The 21,387-nt window shown below is 38.5% G+C and overlaps 1 protein-coding gene across 1 annotated transcript in view; it reads left to right on the forward strand.

Moving 5' to 3' along the window:
• Positions 1-7,343, forward strand: part of TESPA1 (thymocyte expressed, positive selection associated 1) — a 29,946-nt gene extending 22,603 nt beyond the window's left edge. Inside the window, 2 exon segments of the mRNA XM_036237237.1 lie at positions 5,428-5,450; positions 5,453-7,343. Coding sequence (XP_036093130.1) covers positions 5,428-5,450; positions 5,453-5,644 — 215 coding nt within the window. The 3' untranslated portion in view covers positions 5,645-7,343.
• Positions 7,344-21,387: the final 14,044 nt, after the last annotated feature.

Raw genomic sequence — 21,387 nt, forward strand, 5'->3', positions numbered from 1 at the left:
GTCCTATGAAATAGGAGAATTAAATATATATATATTTAATTAAATATATATATTTAGATAGATAGATAGATAGATAGATAGATAGATAGATAGTAATCACACCTTATATAAGGGGAATATAATCCAAGACCCCCGACAGATGCCCGAAACCAAACTAATAGTATGGAACCCTATCTTCCATAATTTCTGATTGAATAGATCTGGACAGGGCCTGAGAATTTGCAATTCTAACAAGTACCTTGTTTTTCTGGTAATACATACCTAAGAAAAAGTTTAATTTATAAATTAGGCACGGTCAGGGATTAACAACAATAACTAAGAATAAAATAGAAAAATTATAACAATATACTTAAAGTCATGTGAATCTGCCATTATTAAGTAAAATACTTGAAGGCAAGCTCTGCAATACCATGAGAAGTGTACTAAACGACTAACGGGTAGGAAGCATATATAGTGTGGAGACTGGATGAAGGAATCATTCACGTCTGGGGTGGGACAGGAAAGAGCAGGACAGCAAGAGATTTCATTGCGCTCCTCAGAACAGCATACAGTTTAAAACTTGTGATTTGTTTATTTCCAGAATTTTCCATTTAATATTTTTGGACTGTGGTTAACCACAGGTAACCACTGGAGGAGGGGGGCCAATGTACGAAGATTTGTTCAAGTGTTATTTGTCCAGCAGATGTCAGCCTCGCACAAGAAAAATACCAAACAGGCAGTGCAAGATCTATACAATTATGCCAGAGAGGAAGTGTTTCTAAAATTTACACATTTCAAATAAGTTACTAGATTCTATTTTCTACCACAGTGATAGGATTTCATTACAGCAGGAGAGATTGCGGTTAGAAATGCTGTGTTTCACTTAATCTAAGGCATACATTTTTCCACATTTTAATATCTCTCAGATAGAATAGGTCTTACCATTGTCCATGTCAGCCAATTTCATTGTCTAAATTTTGCCTCCTTAGTGGAGTATAAAATAATTATAAATCTTATAAACAATGGTTTATCAGATTTAATGAAACACAGTACCTTTAGAAATTCAAAGCACTTAGTCTCGCTGGTAAAAGGGGAAGTGACTTTGTAGATTTCCCTTCTGTGCCTCTCTAGAACGAGAGATCTCTGCACTGACAGTCTTTGGCTGCAACAGGGATCACAGAGGGTGCCAAATCTTCCCAATTTTCTGTGAGTTTGTTTCATCATCTTTTCACAAAGCTGTGCACAGTCTTCTCGATCCACTCTTCTATCATCATCTAAAAGATCACAAGAAGGGGGAAATTGCTACAAAACTGCACAGGACTACAAAGATTAAAGACTATGAGAAATAACGAAGGGAAAAATTCACTTACCACCATCAAAGGCAGAGATATATGGGGCAGTCCCTCAGATCTACTGAAGAAAAGCCCTATTCTGCCTCTTTCAGGATCTATAATTATCTTCTCGAGATGAATTATCTCCCAGGATCTTTGTATCAAGTCCCAGGAGTTAATGTACTACTGGTTATTGGGGATAGAAAGGGTGCGAGCATGGGTAGGAAGAGGTAGCAGCATCTAACCAGCCACTGTGTCGTTTGTATAGTCCTCACGTTACACAAAGAAATTGACCAAAAGAGACAAATAAGGGTTCAAATCCAGCTCTAGCTTACCACCTAGAATCTCAAAGATCTTCATCTTCTAAGAGGGAGTTCCCTTTTTTTTTTTTTCCTAATTCAACGATATGAGTGCCTTTCAGTAATTAGCACAATGACATCTTTACTGTTAAAAGAGGACCTGTCCCCAACTACCAGCTTTCTTTCCTCTCTATCGTTTAATCTGTGCCAGAGAAGTCTTATTCTTTCTCCAAGGCTATATCCAAGGCTGACCCTCATCATTCCTCCTAATCAGCACTGTGCTCAAGAATTTCAAATTCACAGCACTTTTATTGGTGCCCTTTTGCTGAAATTTAAACCATTTGACCTTTATTAAATTTATAAAAGGCAGAGGCAAGATTTTTATTTTGTTGTTGTTTGTTTCTTTTACCAGATCTGAGGTAGCATGGGCCAAAATATATTCTATTTGTGAAGTGATTATCTATGGAGATGGGAAGTTTCATGGTATGGTCAACTCTGCTGGTGGTAGTGAAAGAAGAGACAGGAAGGGTTAGTTTGGGAGGCTGGTGCAGAGCATAGGATAAAGAAGGAAACTAGTGTGAAATAATTACATAGTGGTTAATTCGAAGCTCTGTCTGTTTGTTAATTCAAAGCTCTCTCTGTTTAGAACCTGTGTTAGAATCTACTGATTAGAACCTGCATAAGTCAGGTAGCTACAGAATTCTCTTTGATGTAGGTTTTCCCATATGATGATATTAACAATAACAAATACATATAGGCTTTTCTACACATCAGACACTATCCTTAGCATTTCATGGGAATTAAATCATTTAATTCTGTGATATATGCTTTTTAAAATTGTTTTCCATTTTATAGATGATGACACTGGGCAGTTATTTTTATACCAGAATAAATTCTCGAGGGGGGCTATTAGATAGGAAGCATAGGGGAGATGCAAAAGGGAGACAGGACATCATGAGATTGTGATAATTATTTTTCTGCCACCTTTATAATTCTTACCAATGTCGTTTTGCACCTGTTAGGGAAATATAATTTTTAAAAAATCTTCTCCCACACATGAAAACCTCTCCAGAAAGGTTAAGAGAAAGAAAACAGTTTTGTTTTTGAATAAGCATTAAACTAGAATATGACACGTATCACAGATGATCCACTAATGAGATTGCAGACTGCAAAAAAATCTCACCTCTTCTATAACCCATCACATATATGTTGTCAAAATAAACGATAATTAGTCCTCAAATAAGAGGACTTGACAGTACTATTCGTCATACATAGTTCATCCTAGATTCATCTGGTAACTCGAGTGGCCAACTGTGTTAGTTAATTGCCTTTATCCAAAGGAATAATAAAACTTCTCCTATCTTTATGGCAGAAGATAGTTTTGCAAGTTGGAGCCAGGCATCTAAGTTAGACTCCTCTCCTCCAATGGAGACTAGATGATAGGGGTGCTATGGTCCCTGATGATTACATTTCAAAGCAGTGGCTTCCTTTGAGAAACACATTTCTGGGTTGTAAAGGTGGCAGGAGGCTTATATAGCTTTTAAAAAAAAAAGATTTACATGCATTTCAAAGAGGCAAATAAAAAACTGACAGGTTTTCTAAAGAAGCATGCTTTAAGAAAAAGTGAAAGGGGGAAAAGCCTCTTTCACAAGAGGGAAAATTAAGCTTCTTATTTATAATTTGTATTTGCCGGTTCACCTCTGTGTATCTTCTTTTCTCTTCCTTGGCGTTCCTTTTATCTGTACGGACGTGCTCTTCTTTAGAGCTGTGGAAGACAGCTCTCTGCATTGCACAATGCTCATTTTCTGAGTTATTCATTGCAAAGGTTCCCAAGGATTACCAAGGCTATATCCAAGGCTGTCAAGCCATGCAACTTCAGGTCAACACTCACATAAACTGCAATGTGAGCACTGCTCCTGGAGATGTGCAGAGCAAAGGCTCCAGCTCCATCCACACTACCTTACCCGGCTCTTTGGGTAGCTCCTCCAGCATTTAGCACTTTCAGAGATATTATCTCCCCTAAGTCTCATAATCATGTAGACTATTTGAGAAGGAAAATGACTCGGCAAGATCATGTAACTAGTTAGTTAATATCAGAATAGACCTAGAACTCAGGAGAAGGGAGCGGAAGGAAGAAGAAGAAAAAGGAGGAGGAGGAGGAGGAGAAAAAGGAGGAGGAGGAGGAGGAGGAGGAGGAGGAGGAGGAGGAGGAGGAGGAGGAGGAGGACATTGATATCTTAGTTAGAAAATGTGTCCAAAGGCAGAGGGGAATAAAAAATCACAAACAATATCTTCAGAAACTATACCTTGTACTTAGTGGGAGAAAGGGGATATGTGGGAGAAAATCAAAATTAAGAGCGGGATAGACAAAGAGAAATCAGATTATGAAACAAAGTCTTCCGTGTTATTTTAAGTATTTTGACTTAGTCTAGGAAGATAGGGAGCAACTTAAAATTTTACAAAGGAATGATATGATTAGATTTCTCTTTTGGAAAGATCATTCTGGCAGAAGTATGAGGAATGGAAAGAATTGGGAGTCAGTGGAGGAAAGGAAATCATTCAAGAGCCTACCACAGAAGACTGAGGAGAAATGTGATGACCAGAAATAAGGCAAGAGTACTGGGAATGGAGAAGAGTGGGATTTTGAGATATTTAGTACATACAGTGGCTAAACTAAAATAAATCAAACTTGGGAGCTGGGGGATGAGGAAAAGAAAGAAACATAGAGAAATGTCTAGGTTTTTTTCTTGGGTAAATGAATATTAGTGTCCTTTTATTAACAACAGAATATAGTAGAAGTAATAAGTTGGAAGGCAAATATTTTAAAGTATTTAAAATTTAAAATATTTTAAATTTTCAAAAAGGCAAAATAATGGCTCTCATGCAAATATAAGATAACCATTTTCAAAGATTTTATTCAATCGATTAATTAATAAGGGTACTAGTAATATGTTTGAACTCGTCCAGAGAGTATTTGAGAAACTAGTTATACACAGACAAACTAGCAGATTGCCCAGTTAGTTACAAAACTGGTTAATATCCACCAATGCTATAAACTAATCTCTGGGAATACTGGTCACACTGGAAAGAAATTATTTGCATCTCTACTCAAGCATGCCTATTTGCTGAAGGGAAAGGATCAATAGGATCAGGGAGGCCATGGTTCAGGAGGGAAGGAAGAACGATGAGCTGAGGTCACTGGAGAATTAGAGTGAGTTTGCATTTTTGGAGGATTTAGCCATGAGTTAGAGGTGCAGATCTTTGAGATCAGAGGAAAAGAAAAAGGACAAGAGTGAAAACAGTTACACTGGTCATTTTGGAAGGAAGTCAAGAAATGTCTGCCTTTCGGTTTCTCTCTTTTTTTCCCACCGCATCACTAAAAAGTGTGAGGCAGGTAATTTGAAGAGGACAGTAAAGATATGAAATTGCACTATGGAGAAAGAACAAGAGAAATGTTTAAATAGAAACATATATTAACAGTTGAATAGGTGAATAATGTCAGGGCTTCGCACAAGGTGCAGAACCTAGCTTGGCGGTGGTTTTATAATTTTCTCCAACAGTGCTCAGCAATCATAAAAGTAAAGGTATACTTCTATAAGTATAAAAAATAAGAGGCGAACACTTCCAGAAATTTTACTTCATGGTAAGAAGAGCAGAAAGCCTGTCACATGACTCTTTGATGCTGCTGCTAATAACTTTAAATATTACTTATAGTTGTGAGAAACATTTCGCAAGTAGGGTATGAAGGTTTCTACCAACCCAGTACCCAAAGTTGTCTCAAAAATGCATGATGTGTTCGCTTTTAATTCCCATTGCAGGCTTTCGCCACCACCACAACGCACATCCCCTGACAGCAGTGGTTTTATAGAAGAACCTAATTCCCCTAATTCCCACTTCTTCTTGCAGGAGATGATACTGCCTCCAACACCCAGCTCCTGCTCCCAGATCCTACAAACTCCTGAACTCAGTAAGAGAAAGGCAGCATGGCACATGGGAAAGAAGACCAGACTAAAAGACTTGGAATCTACATCCTGATGCTGTTATAAACCACATGCACAAAGAAAGACCTTAGGCATCTGCCTTCATTTTCCTGTGAGTTGATTCCTTTACTAAATGGATATTAGAATACATGATGTGGACAGTGGTCAGCTGGACAAAGACTTAATTAACTCCCTAGGGCCGTTAGAGGATTTAAAGACGATGAAGTTTGAGGAACAAGGGTTGCTACTGGAAAGCTCTCAAAGGGCTCAAGCTAAGTGAGGAAGGCAAAATCCCACTTTCAGGTTCTGAAACCTTGGTGCAACCCACAGCAGGATTCCCTCCAAGCCTCTACACATCCTATGGTCTCCCAATTAAATTCTAGGATGTCTTCCACAACACCACAGTCCTGTTTTCCTTCCTGAGGCCTCATCCCAGGAGATCCACTTGCAGCCTGCCCCTCAAAACCAGCTTCTTCCTCTATCCCAAATGTTGTATCTTCACAGAAAAAGAAATGAGTGGGATTCAGAGTCCCTCCTCTTGGTCATTGTAAAAATTCACAGTATTTTCTGCTGGCAGAAAATAATACAAATAAAAATATTTTAAAACTTTGTCATGTTTTTAGAGAACTAACAGTCATGGTTTGTGTTGGATGGAAAATGTTTTGTCAACAACAGGGCTTAAGCTCCTACAGTGCTCTATCAGGCAATAAGTGGTAGGCATCTTAGACATGTTCTTCCCCCAAGAAAATTGTAGTAGAGTGGGAGAGGACACACACACACACACACACACACACACACACACACACACACATTTCCAGTCAAGTATTACTTGGTTGCCTAATAAGTTGCAAGACAGCAAAGACCAGAAGAGAAGGATTTAAGAGAAATCATAATCATGAGTGTTAAAGGGAAAAAAAATCACACCAGACACAATGACCTGACAGAGGTTGATTTTATTCTGATACTATTGCCAGCAACAGGGGAAAGAGAACTGAGCACAGATGACATCTGGACACCTATTTAGATGGAAACAAAGAACCGTGAATTTTCTTAAGAGTTGAGATGGGGGCGATCTTAAATATCTGTGTTGGGTGATGGGCCTTACCCAAAGGAAAAGTAAACTTCCACCACCGGAGGTAGTTTTACGACTTGGAGCTAAGTCCTCCCAGCCTCCATCACTGAGGTTTGGCTCCTACCGCTTCCATAAAAACTGCGAGATAGGGCGCTGTCTTCCTGATGTTTACTTTTTAGAGACCGCGTTCTCAGGTCCTTTCCTGGGTTGTAAAACTGGAATGAAGCTGAGAGAAGATTTATATCTCAAAGGGACAGAGAAGAGGTTTACAATAAAATTTTCTAAAGTAAATACTCTAGGAAAAGGGAGGTCAGGGGTTAGAGTCAGGAAGAAGCGTGTCCAAACTTCAGTCAAGCTGAGGGGAAGTTAAGGCGATCTGGTCACAGAGAGAACAGAAGGACCGGAGATTATTTCATTTAAAGAGCCTAAGAGACTAACCACATCTGACCGCATCTCCTTGAGGAAATGTGTTGGGGCTGCAAAAGGAGGCCAGACCTACGTTCAGCTTCCCAGAAGCTGCTATTAGATACAGGAACGAATAACTGAAATCTTCTAGGGAATGTGTCTGTTGGAAGGTGGGGATAGCATTCAGGAGGCGGGGTACGGCCAGGATAACCTCCTCTGCTCCCTTCCTCAGGCCGCACAGCCCTCCAGAGGTAACCAAAGGATCCGCACTGGCAATACTAAAGAGGGAGGGGGAAAAAAATAGTGCCTTCTGCCTCCCCGTCGCCTCCCGGGCAGATTCTGAATAACTCCCCGTGAGTCAGAGTGTTTGCGGAAGGTTCTATTATTAGCTTTGGAAACAAAAGCTTCCCTGCTCCTCCCTCTCTCCAGCATCTGCCACGGCTCCATCTCTTCCCAAAGAGAGCCAGGCTTCACCGCCAGCTCCCCCGCCACCAACCAGCTCCATTATCACGGTGCAGGGGTGCGGCGGACAGAGCTCCCGGGTTGGTCGCACCTCGACCGCAGCTAATAGTCCCCGGGCCGGCCTCAGTGCCCCCTTGTCTGGGAGGTGAGTGAGAGGAGCGGGATGGATGGCGGAGCGCACAACGTTTAGGGAAAAAAAAAAAAAATGAATTAGACGCGTGGCAGTGCAGTACTGTCAAGCGAAGCGCAGCCACTGCAATCCCCACTTCGCTCCGAGATCCCGGCTCTACTTGTCTGAAATAGCCATCCAGCCAACCAGAACGACCGAATTCCCTGTGAGCCCAGCAGCGAAGGGGTAAATACCTCCATTCCCACTGGGAAAACCGAGGCCTGAGAGTCCCAGAATATCATAGGCTCCTCAGTGGTCTGGAAGGGAAAAAAGGCCCAGAGTAAGAAAACGGAAGTGACCGAGATTACACGCTGGCAACCAGGGCGAGAGCTAGCTCGGGTCCCCCCTTCTCTCGATCATGAGTAGGGGACTTGTTTTCTGTTAGATCTGTTCTCTTGTGCAGACATTTCCACACCATTTTCTTTCATCAGCATCTTTTCAGCGCTAATCTTTCTCTGCCATGACGACTACCTACTCCACCCCCTCGCCTCACTGCTGTTCTGGGTTATCTGGGTAGCCTTGTGTAAGGAAGGGAAGCTAATTTGGGAGCCAGCACACCAGCCGGAAACACGCTGGAACTCACACTTGCGACCCCACAGGGCAAAGTGACAAGTGTCACATATAAATCAGAATTCTTAAGTGAATTCTAAGAGTCTGGGGAAAGAAAGGGTCATAACAGAGAGCTGGTTCAAAGGTCAAAGGAAAGTAATGTGGGTGGAGAAGGTTTTAGGAGATGGCTTTTCTGAACTACAGAAAGGCCTCTGGAGGCTGCTGGGTAAAAGAGGAAAGTGGAGGAACTGTGGGAGCGGGGAGGAAGAGATCACAGATGCTCAGCTGGCTTGGAGAGGGCACAGGCTTCCTGCGCAGGAGTTAGCCCTCTTCAGGTATCTGATTCTAGTTAGATTCATAGACCGAGTGGAGCGAGATTGAACTCTTAACCTGGGGGCCTTAAACTCATGGAAACAAATATTTTTATTTGAATCATTTACTAAAGGGCTGTTTGATTTAAGCGGATGTTTAACCTTCCTAAATTCTCAACTATAAAGATACAAATACCTGTCCCGTGAGTATACCGGGTTAGATCAAATGAAATAATGGAATAAATGTGCTTTTAACACAGTAATGTTTACTCCAGGCAGGATTCAAGTTAAGTAAGACAGAAAGCCCGGACTGACAGCATCAGTACATCAGTAAAATGAAGAGATAGGACTAGAATCCTGCTCAGTAATGTGTGGCCTTAGGCAAGTTACTCAATTTTTCTGTGCCTCAGATTCTTAATCAATAAATTGGATAATGTCACAGTAAAAACTGCACCAAAGTTAAGCAGGCAAGAAAGACTTTATTCATGGCTATACCATTAGAGGAGAGAGGCCAGAACTAAGTCTGAACTCGACTCTGCTAATAGACATTTTAAGGGCTGAGGCGAGCAGTGGAAAAGTACTGAAGGGCCTTAAGAGGGGGTCATAGGCCATACCCGTATTTGCTAATTGGTCTTATCCAAAAGAAAAATCTCTCTCGAATCTTTATAGCTGGAGATAGTTTTGCAGTTTTGAGCTAGGAATGCTCAGATTTAGCCTCGTAGCTTCCCACAGAAATTGGGAGATAAGGATGCTAACCTTTGAGGATTACATTTAGAAGAGATGGCTCCCCGACCTTGAAAAAGACATCCCGAGAGTTGTAAAACTGGCAAGAGATTTACATCTGGGAGCTGTAAAACTGGGACAAGATTTACATCTCAAAGGGGCAGTGAGAGAATTTACAATGGCAAGTTTTCTAAAGTGAATGCTTTAAGAAAGTGGAAGTCGAGGGCCTAGAGTCAGAAAGAAGTCTGCCTAAAGGTTAGTTAAGTTGAAGGGAATATTAAGGCCATCTTGTTCGATAATGGTAATAGTCACTTCATGAGCTTGCTGTGAAAATGAAATGAGTTCTTCTATGTAAAGAGCAGAGAAAAGTGTCTTGTGTTATGGATGGACAATTTTCCAGTAAGCCAGTATTAAATATTTACTTCTGATTCTGTTAACCAGGGTGTGGTAATCTGATCAAGGAGATGCTGTTAACCAGGGTAATCTGATCAAGGATATGCTAACGGCTAACTGTTAACCAGGGTGTGGTGATCTGCTCAGGGATGTGCTGGTGGCTATATAAACTGCCTCTTCTGGCAGCTCGCGGCTGATCTCTTGTAACCCTGCATGGTAGAGAGTCAGTCGCCGGCCGGCTAATAAAGACTCACAATTCATCTCAATTGGCTCCGTGGGTCTTGGATTTGATCGCACCACAACACTTGCACTTATTAATCACTAGAGAAGGGTTTAGAATTATTAATGTTAAAAATGATGTCTCAGATTTCTTCCATTTCTGAGGCTCATTATTCTTTAGAACATAGCGACTTTAATACAGGGAAACAATATTTTCTCACAAAACAACTTTGTCTCAATTACCTAGGAATTGGTTTGTATCCTTTGGCAGTTTTCAGTCTCCAGCCCCGTGTCCTTGCTCAGCATACATTCTGCTAACTGTTCTAACATAACACATGCTTAGCCCCTTAGGTCTCAGGAAATATAAACTGACTTTAAAACTGTCTTCATAAACCAAACCAAATTAAATACGTGAATCTAGGGGTGAAGAAAGTTGATATTGGATGCTTGTTAAGATCTTATCCAAAACAATTGTTGTATTATCTTCTGATTGTCAGGACTATTTCCCCATACCTACCTCTTTGTTGGTGTAGAGATGGGAATAAATAATATGGCGGTAACACGGGAAGACACCTCTGCTTGATCCGTATTTCCCCACTCCTGTCTCCATGGGGACACATTTCCATACAGAGCCTTGAGAGGAGATCTGAGCTTAGATGGCAAAAGGCTCCAGACAATTTCAATAAAACTTTGTCAAAATCTTCTAAGAAAATTTCTCTCTCAAATGCACGATAAAGTTGTCATTCCTTAATATAAATGTCTCCTTCCATTTATAATACTACAAGTATATTTGGTCACCAATCAAAAATCATATGCAAGCAGGTGATATCTGTTCATAAAAACAAACAAGCAACCAGGCTACATGAGTTAACAGCCTTAGGCACACTACATTGTGCACACATTATACTTCGGTCAGACTGATCAGGACAACTGACTTAGTCCCAGCCATAGAGGCCACTCACTATTGTGTGAACTTGTCAAGTGAACTTTGTGGATGGGGATAAAAAGAGATTCTGTGTAAAGTAACCTCACAGGTGATCTAATCATGAGTTTCTAACTGGGCAAGTCATGGTGGGTTCCCATGCCCCAGGCAAGTGACTTCTTTAGTAAAAGGATTTCCTTCGCCTTCAGCAAGGTCCGTCCATTGTTTCTGTGCATTTAGGTTAAGACACCCCAGAGCGGTCCTTCTAAAGGGTGACCGACTACCCTCAAGACAGCAATAGCATTAACTATCTTGCAATCTAGGCCTCCCCCCTTCTTTCTCCCACCCTCCTGCAATTTTCCTTAATGTTCCCTCCTTAATTTCAAATGCATAAAAGAAATCGTTATTCTGGGGAGCATTTCAGATCTTATCTCTAGGCATATGTCATCAGTTTGGCTCAAATAAACTCTTATTAAAATTGTCTATAGGTCTGGACACTTTTTTCCTCAACTTTGTCACTTACTACCTATGAGCCTCAGTTTCCTCCTTTGTTAAAATGGGAATAATAATGTGAAATAAAGCTGCTTTTCTCTCTGGTTATTGTCATGAATATCAGATAAAGGAGTTAAAGAGTGTGTTGTGAACTGTAAATCATGTATATAGTAAGGCTTTGTATTATATATTTTTACAAATTGCAGTTTAAGGCACAGCTACTCTCTTTTCATATCCTACCACTCCCCAAATTTACCTGTAAATTCTATTTTTATTCTATAATCAAAATCAAGGTTAATGTATCTATATTTTAAGAAAAGTACATTGTTTAAGATTTTTCCCTGTTGACTTTCATCAGTGTGAGTCAGGATGCAGTAACTTTCATAAGGATGTCTCTGACCTTGGGACATGCAAGAGAAACAGGAATGAATGTTGGCAGGACTGAGAAGAAATGTTGGTTCTAACCTGCTGTCCAACCCTGGGCAAGTTTCTGTCTATCTTTCAGCCTGAGTCCTCATTCGTTTCCTATTAAACCTGTAGCAACCCCCAAAATCTCTTTCCTACTATAATTTTCTCTACAGAACTATACTATTTAACATTCTATGTTTACTTATTTAATTTGTTTATTGCATCTTTCTCCTTAGTTGAATGTAAGCTCCATGAGAGAAAATATTTTTGTCTCTTTTGTTTAATAATGTATCCTCAAGGCTAGAGAAGTAAATGCCTGATCAATGTGGGGGTTCTAATCAGTCACCCCAAGATGTGCTTCTGTGGTATGCCAATTGTTTTGAGCTAAAGGCAACTTTAGCCCTGGGCTCAAGGGAAACTTCTGCCCTTCCCTTAACTACCCAGAAGAACTTGAATTAGAGGCCCTGCCTATAATAGAGATGATCAGATACCACCTTTTATGACCTACTTATATGGCAAGTGAACTACTAATTACTAAACATGTGCTCTCCCTGAAATGATTTTCTAAAGTCCAAGGCAACTTACAGCATCCTGAGCTCAAATGTCTTATATATAGTCATAAGATATTGTATCTAAATTACTAACCAGCATGTACATTAGTGACTGGACCATGATAAGTGCATTTGTCTTAAGAATGTTTTTGTATTAGTAAAAATGAAGAGGAATTTTCCACTCAAATGGCTAACTTTGTAATCAGCTCTTTGTTCTGCTTCTGTAGACATGCTTGCTGCATAGGATGAAGGGCAGAGTGATCTGGAGATCAACCGAAGACTCACCCTCCCCTTTGATTGTTCTGTCTAGATAACAGATGTATTGCCTAAATTCCTGTCTGAAAATCTCATGTTCTATAACTGTCTGTAGCCCATAGCAACTCCCCTGGCCTGTAACTGCCTGAGGACAAATCAACCAATCAACCCATGACAACTGTAACAGGGTAGATAAGCCCTATAAAAACAAAATTGCCCAGATCCACAGAGCTCTAGCTCTTCTGGGACTGCTAGTGGCATAATAAACCTGAGTTCTCCAGCTTTCCTAGTGGTGTTTGGTTTCTCACCGGTCTGATTTCATGACATTTCTGCAACAATAACAGCTAATTGCTGTTATATATAAAATAGGAATAAAAATAACAATCATATATATCTTCATCATCAATACTTACGAATGCACAGCTCACATCTCAGTAGAATATGAATAGACCCCTGGCTCTTGAACTTGTCCTCTTTGACATTTAGACAACCCAGGTTTATTGTATTCACCATTTAAAATCCTCTCTCATATTTCAGCTTCTTTATAAGCACTCTAAAGGGATACAGCCACACCGAGGGATCAGGAATCTCAACCAATTTTCTTTCTTGGATAAGACGTAAAAAAAAGGTGAGATTAATCACACCTTTCTACTCCATGTCTACAAGCACATGCAGTCTTTAAGAACAACACTCAATTGCCAGTTTCAAATTTTGGGGGGAGATACCCAGAAAAGAGATTACTGGGTCATGCAGTAATTCTCTTCTTAATTTTTTGAAGAATGTTTATACTGTTTTCCAGGGGACATTAGGAAGATTCAGCTGTAGAAAGAGCACACTAAGAATTGAGTCAGTGCTTATGAGTCAGTGCTTATGCTGTTACCTTCTGAGAATGGGCAAAAGTTGTTCTTCCCTGCTGAAGAATGGGAGGGAGTAATAAGCTAAGATGTCAGCAGAGGGAAGTTATAACTAAACCCAAGGGGGGACTAACTATCAGTAATAACCATAAAGAAGCATGGTGATGATGACTGAGCAAGATGCTACAATAAAGTTCTGCTTTGGAACTTGTGCAAACAAAAATAAACAAGCAAAAATTCTTCGTGGACTTCAAAGGACAGTGAGCTCAGAGAAACTTCAAGGATTCGTGGCAATTGAGTATTGTTCTTAAAGACTGCATGTGCTTGTAGACATGGAGTAGAAAGGTGTGATTGAGCTCACCTTTTTTTACGTCTTATCCAAGAAAGAAAATTGGTTGAGACCCCTGATCCCTCGGTGTGACTATATCCCTTTAGAGTGCTTATAAAGAAGCTGAAATATGAGAGAGGATTTTAAATGGTGAATACGATAAGCCTGGGTTGTCTAAATGTCAAAGAGGACAAGTTCAAGAGCCAGGGGTCTATTCATATTCTACTGAGATGTGAGCTGTGCATTTGTAAGTATTGACGATGAAGATATATATGATTGTTATTTTTATTCCTATTTTATATATAACAATAATTACCTATTATTACTAATACAAAAAAAAAATTCTTAAGGCAAATGTACTTATCATGGTCCAGTCACTAATGTACATGCTGGTTAGTAAATTTTTTTAATGTCTCAGGTTTGTGCAACATTGTACTAGTAGAAATGCTTTTAATTGTATATTTAGGAGGAAAATCTCAAACCATGTAAAATAATAATAGAAATATATTATCTCCTGTGTTTGGGAAGTTCAGAGGTTTTCAGATGAGGCTTGAGCTTTTGGCTCAAATGATATTACCAAAGCAGTTTATTGTTTCCATTTCTTGCCTCAGTTCTTTGATATGGTTGTATTTTCAGTTAGCTTTCCCCTTCATAAACCAAAATGGCTGCCGCTCAATCCTGGACTGAATACTTTCTTATATGTGAAGAGTGAATCTTTACCCCAGTTGTCAATACAAAAGCTTTGGGCTTTGGTCTAATTGGTTTATCCTGGTCACTTGCCACTCATCTGTCCCTCTGTTCCTGAACAATCAGCTGTGGCTGGGAATTTGAGATTCACTGATTTGTTTAGGCTTCAGCTGCATGCTACCCCCGCACCACCCCACCCCTGGAGTCTTGGGTAGATGCAGATTCCACAGAAGCACAAGCTATTTGAGAAACAGATGGATATTTAAGTGTAAATCAGTATAGGCTTAAGAAAAAAGGAGAATACATGCTCTATAGCAAACTATCAAATATTTATTAAAGACATTTTATGAATTTCAGAGTGCTTTCCTAACATTTATGTAGTGAGATTTTCTCAACAACACTGTGAGGTAGATCTTATTAGTTTCACGTTTTTCAAAAAGTGGAAAATAAAATTAGAAATATTTATGTGACATGTCTAGGACCTCACAGTTGGAAGGGTTAAGGGATCCCATCTTCAACTAGCCATACCTATGAGTGGTTCGCAGAAGTGACCATCCAAAATGAATTTTCCTTAGTAAAAGTGTCTGGTGCTATTTTTTTTTTACCAGTTTTATTGACATATAATTGACATGTAACATTGTGTAAGTTTAAAGTGTGCAACATAATGATTTCATATATGTATATACTATGAAATGATCACCACAATAAATTTAGTTAACAACCACCACCTCACATATTTACAAACTTTTTTCTTATTATGAGAACTTTTAAGATCTACTCTCTTAGTAACTTTCAAATGTACAATACAGTATTGTTAATTATAGTCACCATGTGGTACATTACATCCCCAGGACTTATTTATAACTAGAAGTTTATACCTTCGATCTCCTTCACCCATTTTCCCCAGCCCCCACACCTGACCTCTAGCAACCACTGTTTCTTTGCTTCTATGAATTCAGGGCTATTTTAATGGGTGGAAGTGGAGAATAGAAATATCATTAGTTGTGAGTTTCAGACACTTTCTTGGGAGAAAAAGAACAGCTTTGGAATTGCTACATTTTTTAATAGAGCACAATACAATGCAAATTTTTTTCTAATTTAAATGTTTTCCATCAATATTATTTCTTGCATTCACAAACATATACCTCAAAGAATATCATAGCTTATCAGAAGCAGGAAAATTAATATAAATTTGTTATATAAAAATCCTACTGTTAGCATAGATAAGTTAGTTCTCCCTGAGTTATTTATATGTAGTACCTAATAATGAAGTGAGAGGGTGTGTGTGTGTGTGTGTGTGTGTGTGTGTGTGTGTGAAAGAGAGAGAGAGAGAGATTATGAAGGTTACAGAATTATTTAAAAATTTGCTGGCTTAATAAATTCTGTGACTTAAGGAATGAAAAAAGGGACATAGATGCTAAGAATGTAAAAGCATGTTGTCAAGAAGCTGACTCACAAGCCAAGTATTTGCAGAAAGTAAAAAACACTTCTTATTCTCTTCCTCTTTTATGTTCTTGCTCTTGCATATTATAGCCCTAGGACTGTACTCAGGTAACTAGGTGACAAAATTTTGCTACAGGAGATATAGGTGTACATGCACAGTGTTTTGCCCTTTTGGTAGACTTATTAGGCTAGTAATGCAGGTGTCTTTCAGAACCATCTTACCTGCTATAGGGTGGTTGTTCCCTAATATCTCTGCTTTTTTCCACACAAATTGGCCCCATTTCTATATGTGCCATCTGACTAGTTTCTACCAATATGATGTGAATATAAATGATGTGTGTCACCTCTGGACCAACGTGATTAAATGCACCTTTTCCACACTCTCTTTTCTATTATCTTTTCACCAGAGCCACAGTATCCAGTACATAACTTTAAACTCCCAGATAATCTTGAAGTAACTATATGGAAGGACACTGTGCATCCTACCACATATCCTATGTAGGTCTTTATTGATCTGTGGTATAAACAATATATGAAATTTTTATTGTGTTAAGCTACTGAGATTTAAGAGTTCATCTGCTACAATTACTTATCCTAGCTAATACTGTCACTATTGCTATCTTCTTTTTTTCTTTCTATTCCTATTGTAGTTACTTTCATCATCTTTTTCCTTAATTTGATATAAAATTTTATTCTTTAACCAATGGAAGAATCAGTGGGAAACAATATATATTGCTTATAATATTTGTTCAGTATACCTGACCCTCCACCTGTTCAGTCCATATCTTAGAGGAACCCAGAGTACATTGACTGAATGCTGGGAAGGAGATGACAAAATCTCTTGGGGCATGTGGCAGTGGACAGGAGAGAGTACCAAGCGCCATTGTTCTAAGACCACAAAAGCTGGCTTACCACCCTGCCTACCCGCTCTTTTGACAATTCCTGAGGCATAGCAGATGAAACACATGATATCGATTCCATCACAGCACGCAGAAGAGTGGAATATACAGAAACAGACTTGGGGATAGCGATAATGATTGCAGCAAGTGCCTTATTTACTGATTTTAGTGATGTGGAAAGTGTCGAATATAACTTACCCAGAATTTGGATGTGTGAGAGAGGAAAATTAAGACCCAGAATCTACAACCGTGCGGAGGAAATATACTAGAGGAGTCAGCAAATGAAAAAGACATTTTAAATTCAATGTAAGCTAGAAATAGAGAATAACAAGAAAAAAGTAAGGTATCTCCTAATCCACAAAGAAAATCTATACTCATCTAAAGAAAGAGGCAAGATTCCAATACCAGCTCTCTTAGACAGTTTTGGAGGTTATGGAGGGATGACAAATACTGCTGTATAAAAAGAACCCAAATTTGAAGAGGTTATCTGTCCAAATTAGATATAGTGAATTCTTTATTGTCTGGCAGGGCTCTTAAAATTATAGGCATACCTTGGACATATTGCGGATTCGGTTCCAGAACACCACAATAAAACAAACGTTGCAATGAGTCACACAAATTTTATGATTTTTGAGTGCACATCAAACTTATGTTTCCACTACACCATAGTCTATTAAGTGTGCCATAGCATTATGTCTAAAAAATGTACATACTTTAATTTAAAAATACTTATTGCTAAAAAATGCTACCCACTGTTCGAGCCTTCGGCAAGTCATAATTGTTTTGCTGGTGGAGGGTGTTGCTTCAGTGTTCATGGCTGCTGACTTATCAGAATAGTGGTTGCTGAAGGTTGGGGTGGCCATGCTAATTTTTAAAAATAAGGCAACAATGAAGTGTGCCATACTGATGGACTCTTCCTTTCACAAACAATTTATGTGCAGCATGTGATGCTATTTGATAGCATTTTACCCACAGTAGAACATCTTTCAAAATTGGAGTCAATCCTCTCAAGCCCTGTCACTGCTATATCATCTAAGTTTATGTAACATTCTAAATCCCTTGTTGTCATTTCAACAATCTTCACAGCACCTTCACCGGGAATAGATTCCACCTCAAGAAACCATTTTCTTTGCTCATTGATAAAAAGCAACCCTCACCCATAAAAGTTTTATCAGGAGATTACAACAATTCAGTCACATTTTCGAATTCCACTTCTAATTCTAGTTTTCTTGCTAATTCCTCTTCCCATGAATCAGAAATGTTCTAAATGGCATTGAGAATGGTGAATTCATTCCAGAAGTTTTTCAATTTATTTTGCTCTGATCCATCAGAGGAGTTACAACCTATGGCAGCTATAAACTTACAAAATGAATTTCTCGAATAATGACTTGAAAGTCAAAATTACTCCTTGATCTATGGGCTGTAGAATGGATGTTGTGTTAGTAGCCATGAAAACAACATTAATCTCATATATCTCCATCAGAGCTCTTAGGTGACCAGGTGCGTTGTCAGTGATTAGTTATATTTCTAAAGGAATCTTCTTTCTGAGTAGTAGGTCTCACCATTGGGCTTAAAATATTCAGTAAACCATGTTGTAAATAGATGAGCTGTCATCTAGGCTTTATTATTCTATTTACAGAGCACAAGCAGAGTAGATTTAACATAATTCCTAAGGGCCCTAGGATTTTGAGAATGGTAAATAAGAATTGGTTTCAAATTAGAGTTGCCAGCTGCATTAGCCCCTGTAAGAGCATCAGCATGTCCTCTGAAGCTAGGCATTGATTTCTCTTCTCTAGCTGTGAAAGTTCTAGATGGCATCTTCTTCCAATAGGCTTTGAAAAACTGTTGTTTAATGTAGCCACTTTCATCAATTATCTTAGCTGGTCTTCTAGATAACTTGCTGCAGCAACTACATCCACACTTGCTGCTTCATCTTGCACTTTCGTGTTATGGAGACAGCTTCTTCTTTCCTTAAACCTCATCAACCGATCTCCGCTAGCTTCAAATTTGTCTTCTGCAGTTTCCTCACTTCTGTCAGCCTCCACCGAATTGAAGAGAGTTAGGGCCTTGCTCTGGATTAGGCTTTGGCTGAAGGGAATGTGGCTGGTTTGATCTGTCCCGAACACTAAAACTTTCTCCACATCAGCAACAAGGTTGTTTCACTTTCTTATCACTCATGTGTTCATTGGATAGCACTTTTCATTTATTTCAAGAATAAAATTTCCTTTTATTCACAACCTGGCTGGTGCGAAAGGCCTAGCTTCTGGCCTGTCTCCGCTTTTGACATGCCTTCCTCACTAAGCTTAATCATTGCTAGCTTTCAATTCGAAGTGAGAGACATGTGACCCTTCCTTTCACTGAAACGCTTAGAAGCCACTGTAGAGTTATTAATTGGCCTAATTTCAATATTGTTGTCTCGGGCAATAGAGACACCTTAGGAGAGGGAGAGAGACTCGGGAACAGCCAGTTGGCAGAGCGGTCAGAACACACACAAAACTTATCAATTCATTCACCATCTTCTACAGGTGTGGTTCATGATACCCTAAAACAATTGCAGTGGTAACATCAAAGATCACTGATCACAGATCTCCATGAAAAATACGATAATAGTAAAGTAGTTTGAAAAACATGAAAATTATCAAAATGTGACACAGAGACATAAAGCAAACAATTGCTTTTGGAAATCTGGCACTGACAGACTCACTCTATGCAGGGCTACCGCAAACCTTCTTGTAAAAAGCACAGTATCTGTGGAACACAATAAAGTGAAGGGCAATAAAATGAAGATGCCTATAATTTAATTTTTATTTTACCTTCCACACAACAGGAAAACTGTTCTAAAGAATTAATTATGAAAGGATAAAAATGTAGAGATAGAGAATAAATTAACAATTGCCAGAGCTAAGAGATGGTAGGAGAAGGGGGCTGGATGTGTTAAATATGATTATAATTATAATTAAGTGGCAAGTGTTCGAACAGTGGTCATAACTTCAGCATGTCATGGCTCAGTATTATGAGATCCCAATTTGTTATTCCCAGTTTCATTTATTTTATTCCTGAACTTCACAGTATCATTTGGAAGCTGTACAAAACCCCTCTCCATTTCTTCTGACAATAGATCCCTTGCTTTTTCTCTGGAAGAAGTACTGTTCTAATTGGTCAGATTTCAGAACAAGTGCGAAGATGTGGTTTCTAACAGGTAAGAGCAATGTGGAAAACTTCCCTTGGGCTCTTCCTCTTCTAATATTTGTGGGTGTCAACTTTTCATCTCATTTGAGCAGTAACTTCCAAGATTCCCTCTGAGGCCATTTAGGACTGTAGTCAAAGAAGATGCCCATAAGGGGTCTAGCCCAGTGATCCCTGCACAGTTTACTCACAAGTATCCTAAAAGGATTTGGAAAAACTGCATACCCTCTCACACATTTTTAAATTGACATTTAAGATTTTTAAAGAAATTATTTAAGTTTAAATAGTTACCAGTGATATAACTTCCACCACATTATAATATTGACATTTTAAATAAAACTGTTACTTCACTCTTTTAAGTGTATCCAATGAGATCTAAATGCCATAGCAATTTCACACCCACTATCAAACATTTTCAAAAGACAAGATGTTTTTAAAGTTAAAAATTTTACAAAGTTCTTTTTTCTCCTTAACCTGTATTTAAACTCCACTCCTCCACGGAACTTTATCCTGGTATATTTTTATGCTTGAAAGCACTTTATTGATACTTTATCATATTCTTCTGCAGCAAAAATTATGTATATTATTTAAATCTTTTATGTAGTCATAAAATTTCAAGTGTTAAAAATTTACTTCTGAATTTAGTTATTATTATAATTTTTATTTATTCACTACTGATCAAAATAGTACATGTAAATTATAAATCTTGACAAATATCAAACATAAAATATATCATTGAAAATCCATTTCATAGATAGACTTTTTTCAATTCACTCATGTATACAAAATGAATATTACTTAATGCTACAGGGTTTAGCATGAATACCATTTCGATTTTTATGTTTATTTGTGAGTACTAACAAAATGTTTCCAAATGAACTCGCTGATAGAAAAGGATAAACTTGTCTTAACAATACTCTCAATTCTTTGAATTCCTTGTAAGTTATGTGTTTTAAAACATCAGATAACTATCTATTATCAAAAAATTAGTAATCTATCATATGACAAAAATTTGGAAACCACTTGATTTACAAAATGATTGACTGTTCAGTTATTAAATTTATTCATTTTCTTAACATTTGCACTCTATTTCGAATATCCCCCTATTTGATGTCCTAGAGGTTTTTACACAGCAGGTTAATACATCTATTCTGAATAAATAAGAAATGTGCTTTTCTTTTTAAAATAAGAGACAGGTAATTGTGAAGGGGATGTGGGAAAGGCAAACCAGCATGATTTCTTGATCACAGGCTGGTTCTCAGGGAGATGCATTTTAGGAAAGAAAATGTGAGAATATGAAAATTTGTTCTCTTTATGCTACCTGTAACTGTGTACCTCTAAGGTATGGTACCCCGGTTTTAGGATTACTAGTCTAACCAGTTTACTAGATATCTCTAATTTAGGAAACAAATACAGGTGAATAATCGGTTCAATCACTCTAATTCAGTAATCACTTAATAACTAGCAGGT

Source organism: Rousettus aegyptiacus, unplaced genomic scaffold (assembly GCF_014176215.1).
Source record: "Rousettus aegyptiacus isolate mRouAeg1 unplaced genomic scaffold, mRouAeg1.p scaffold_m13_p_2, whole genome shotgun sequence".
NCBI lineage: Eukaryota > Metazoa > Chordata > Mammalia > Chiroptera > Pteropodidae > Rousettus > Rousettus aegyptiacus.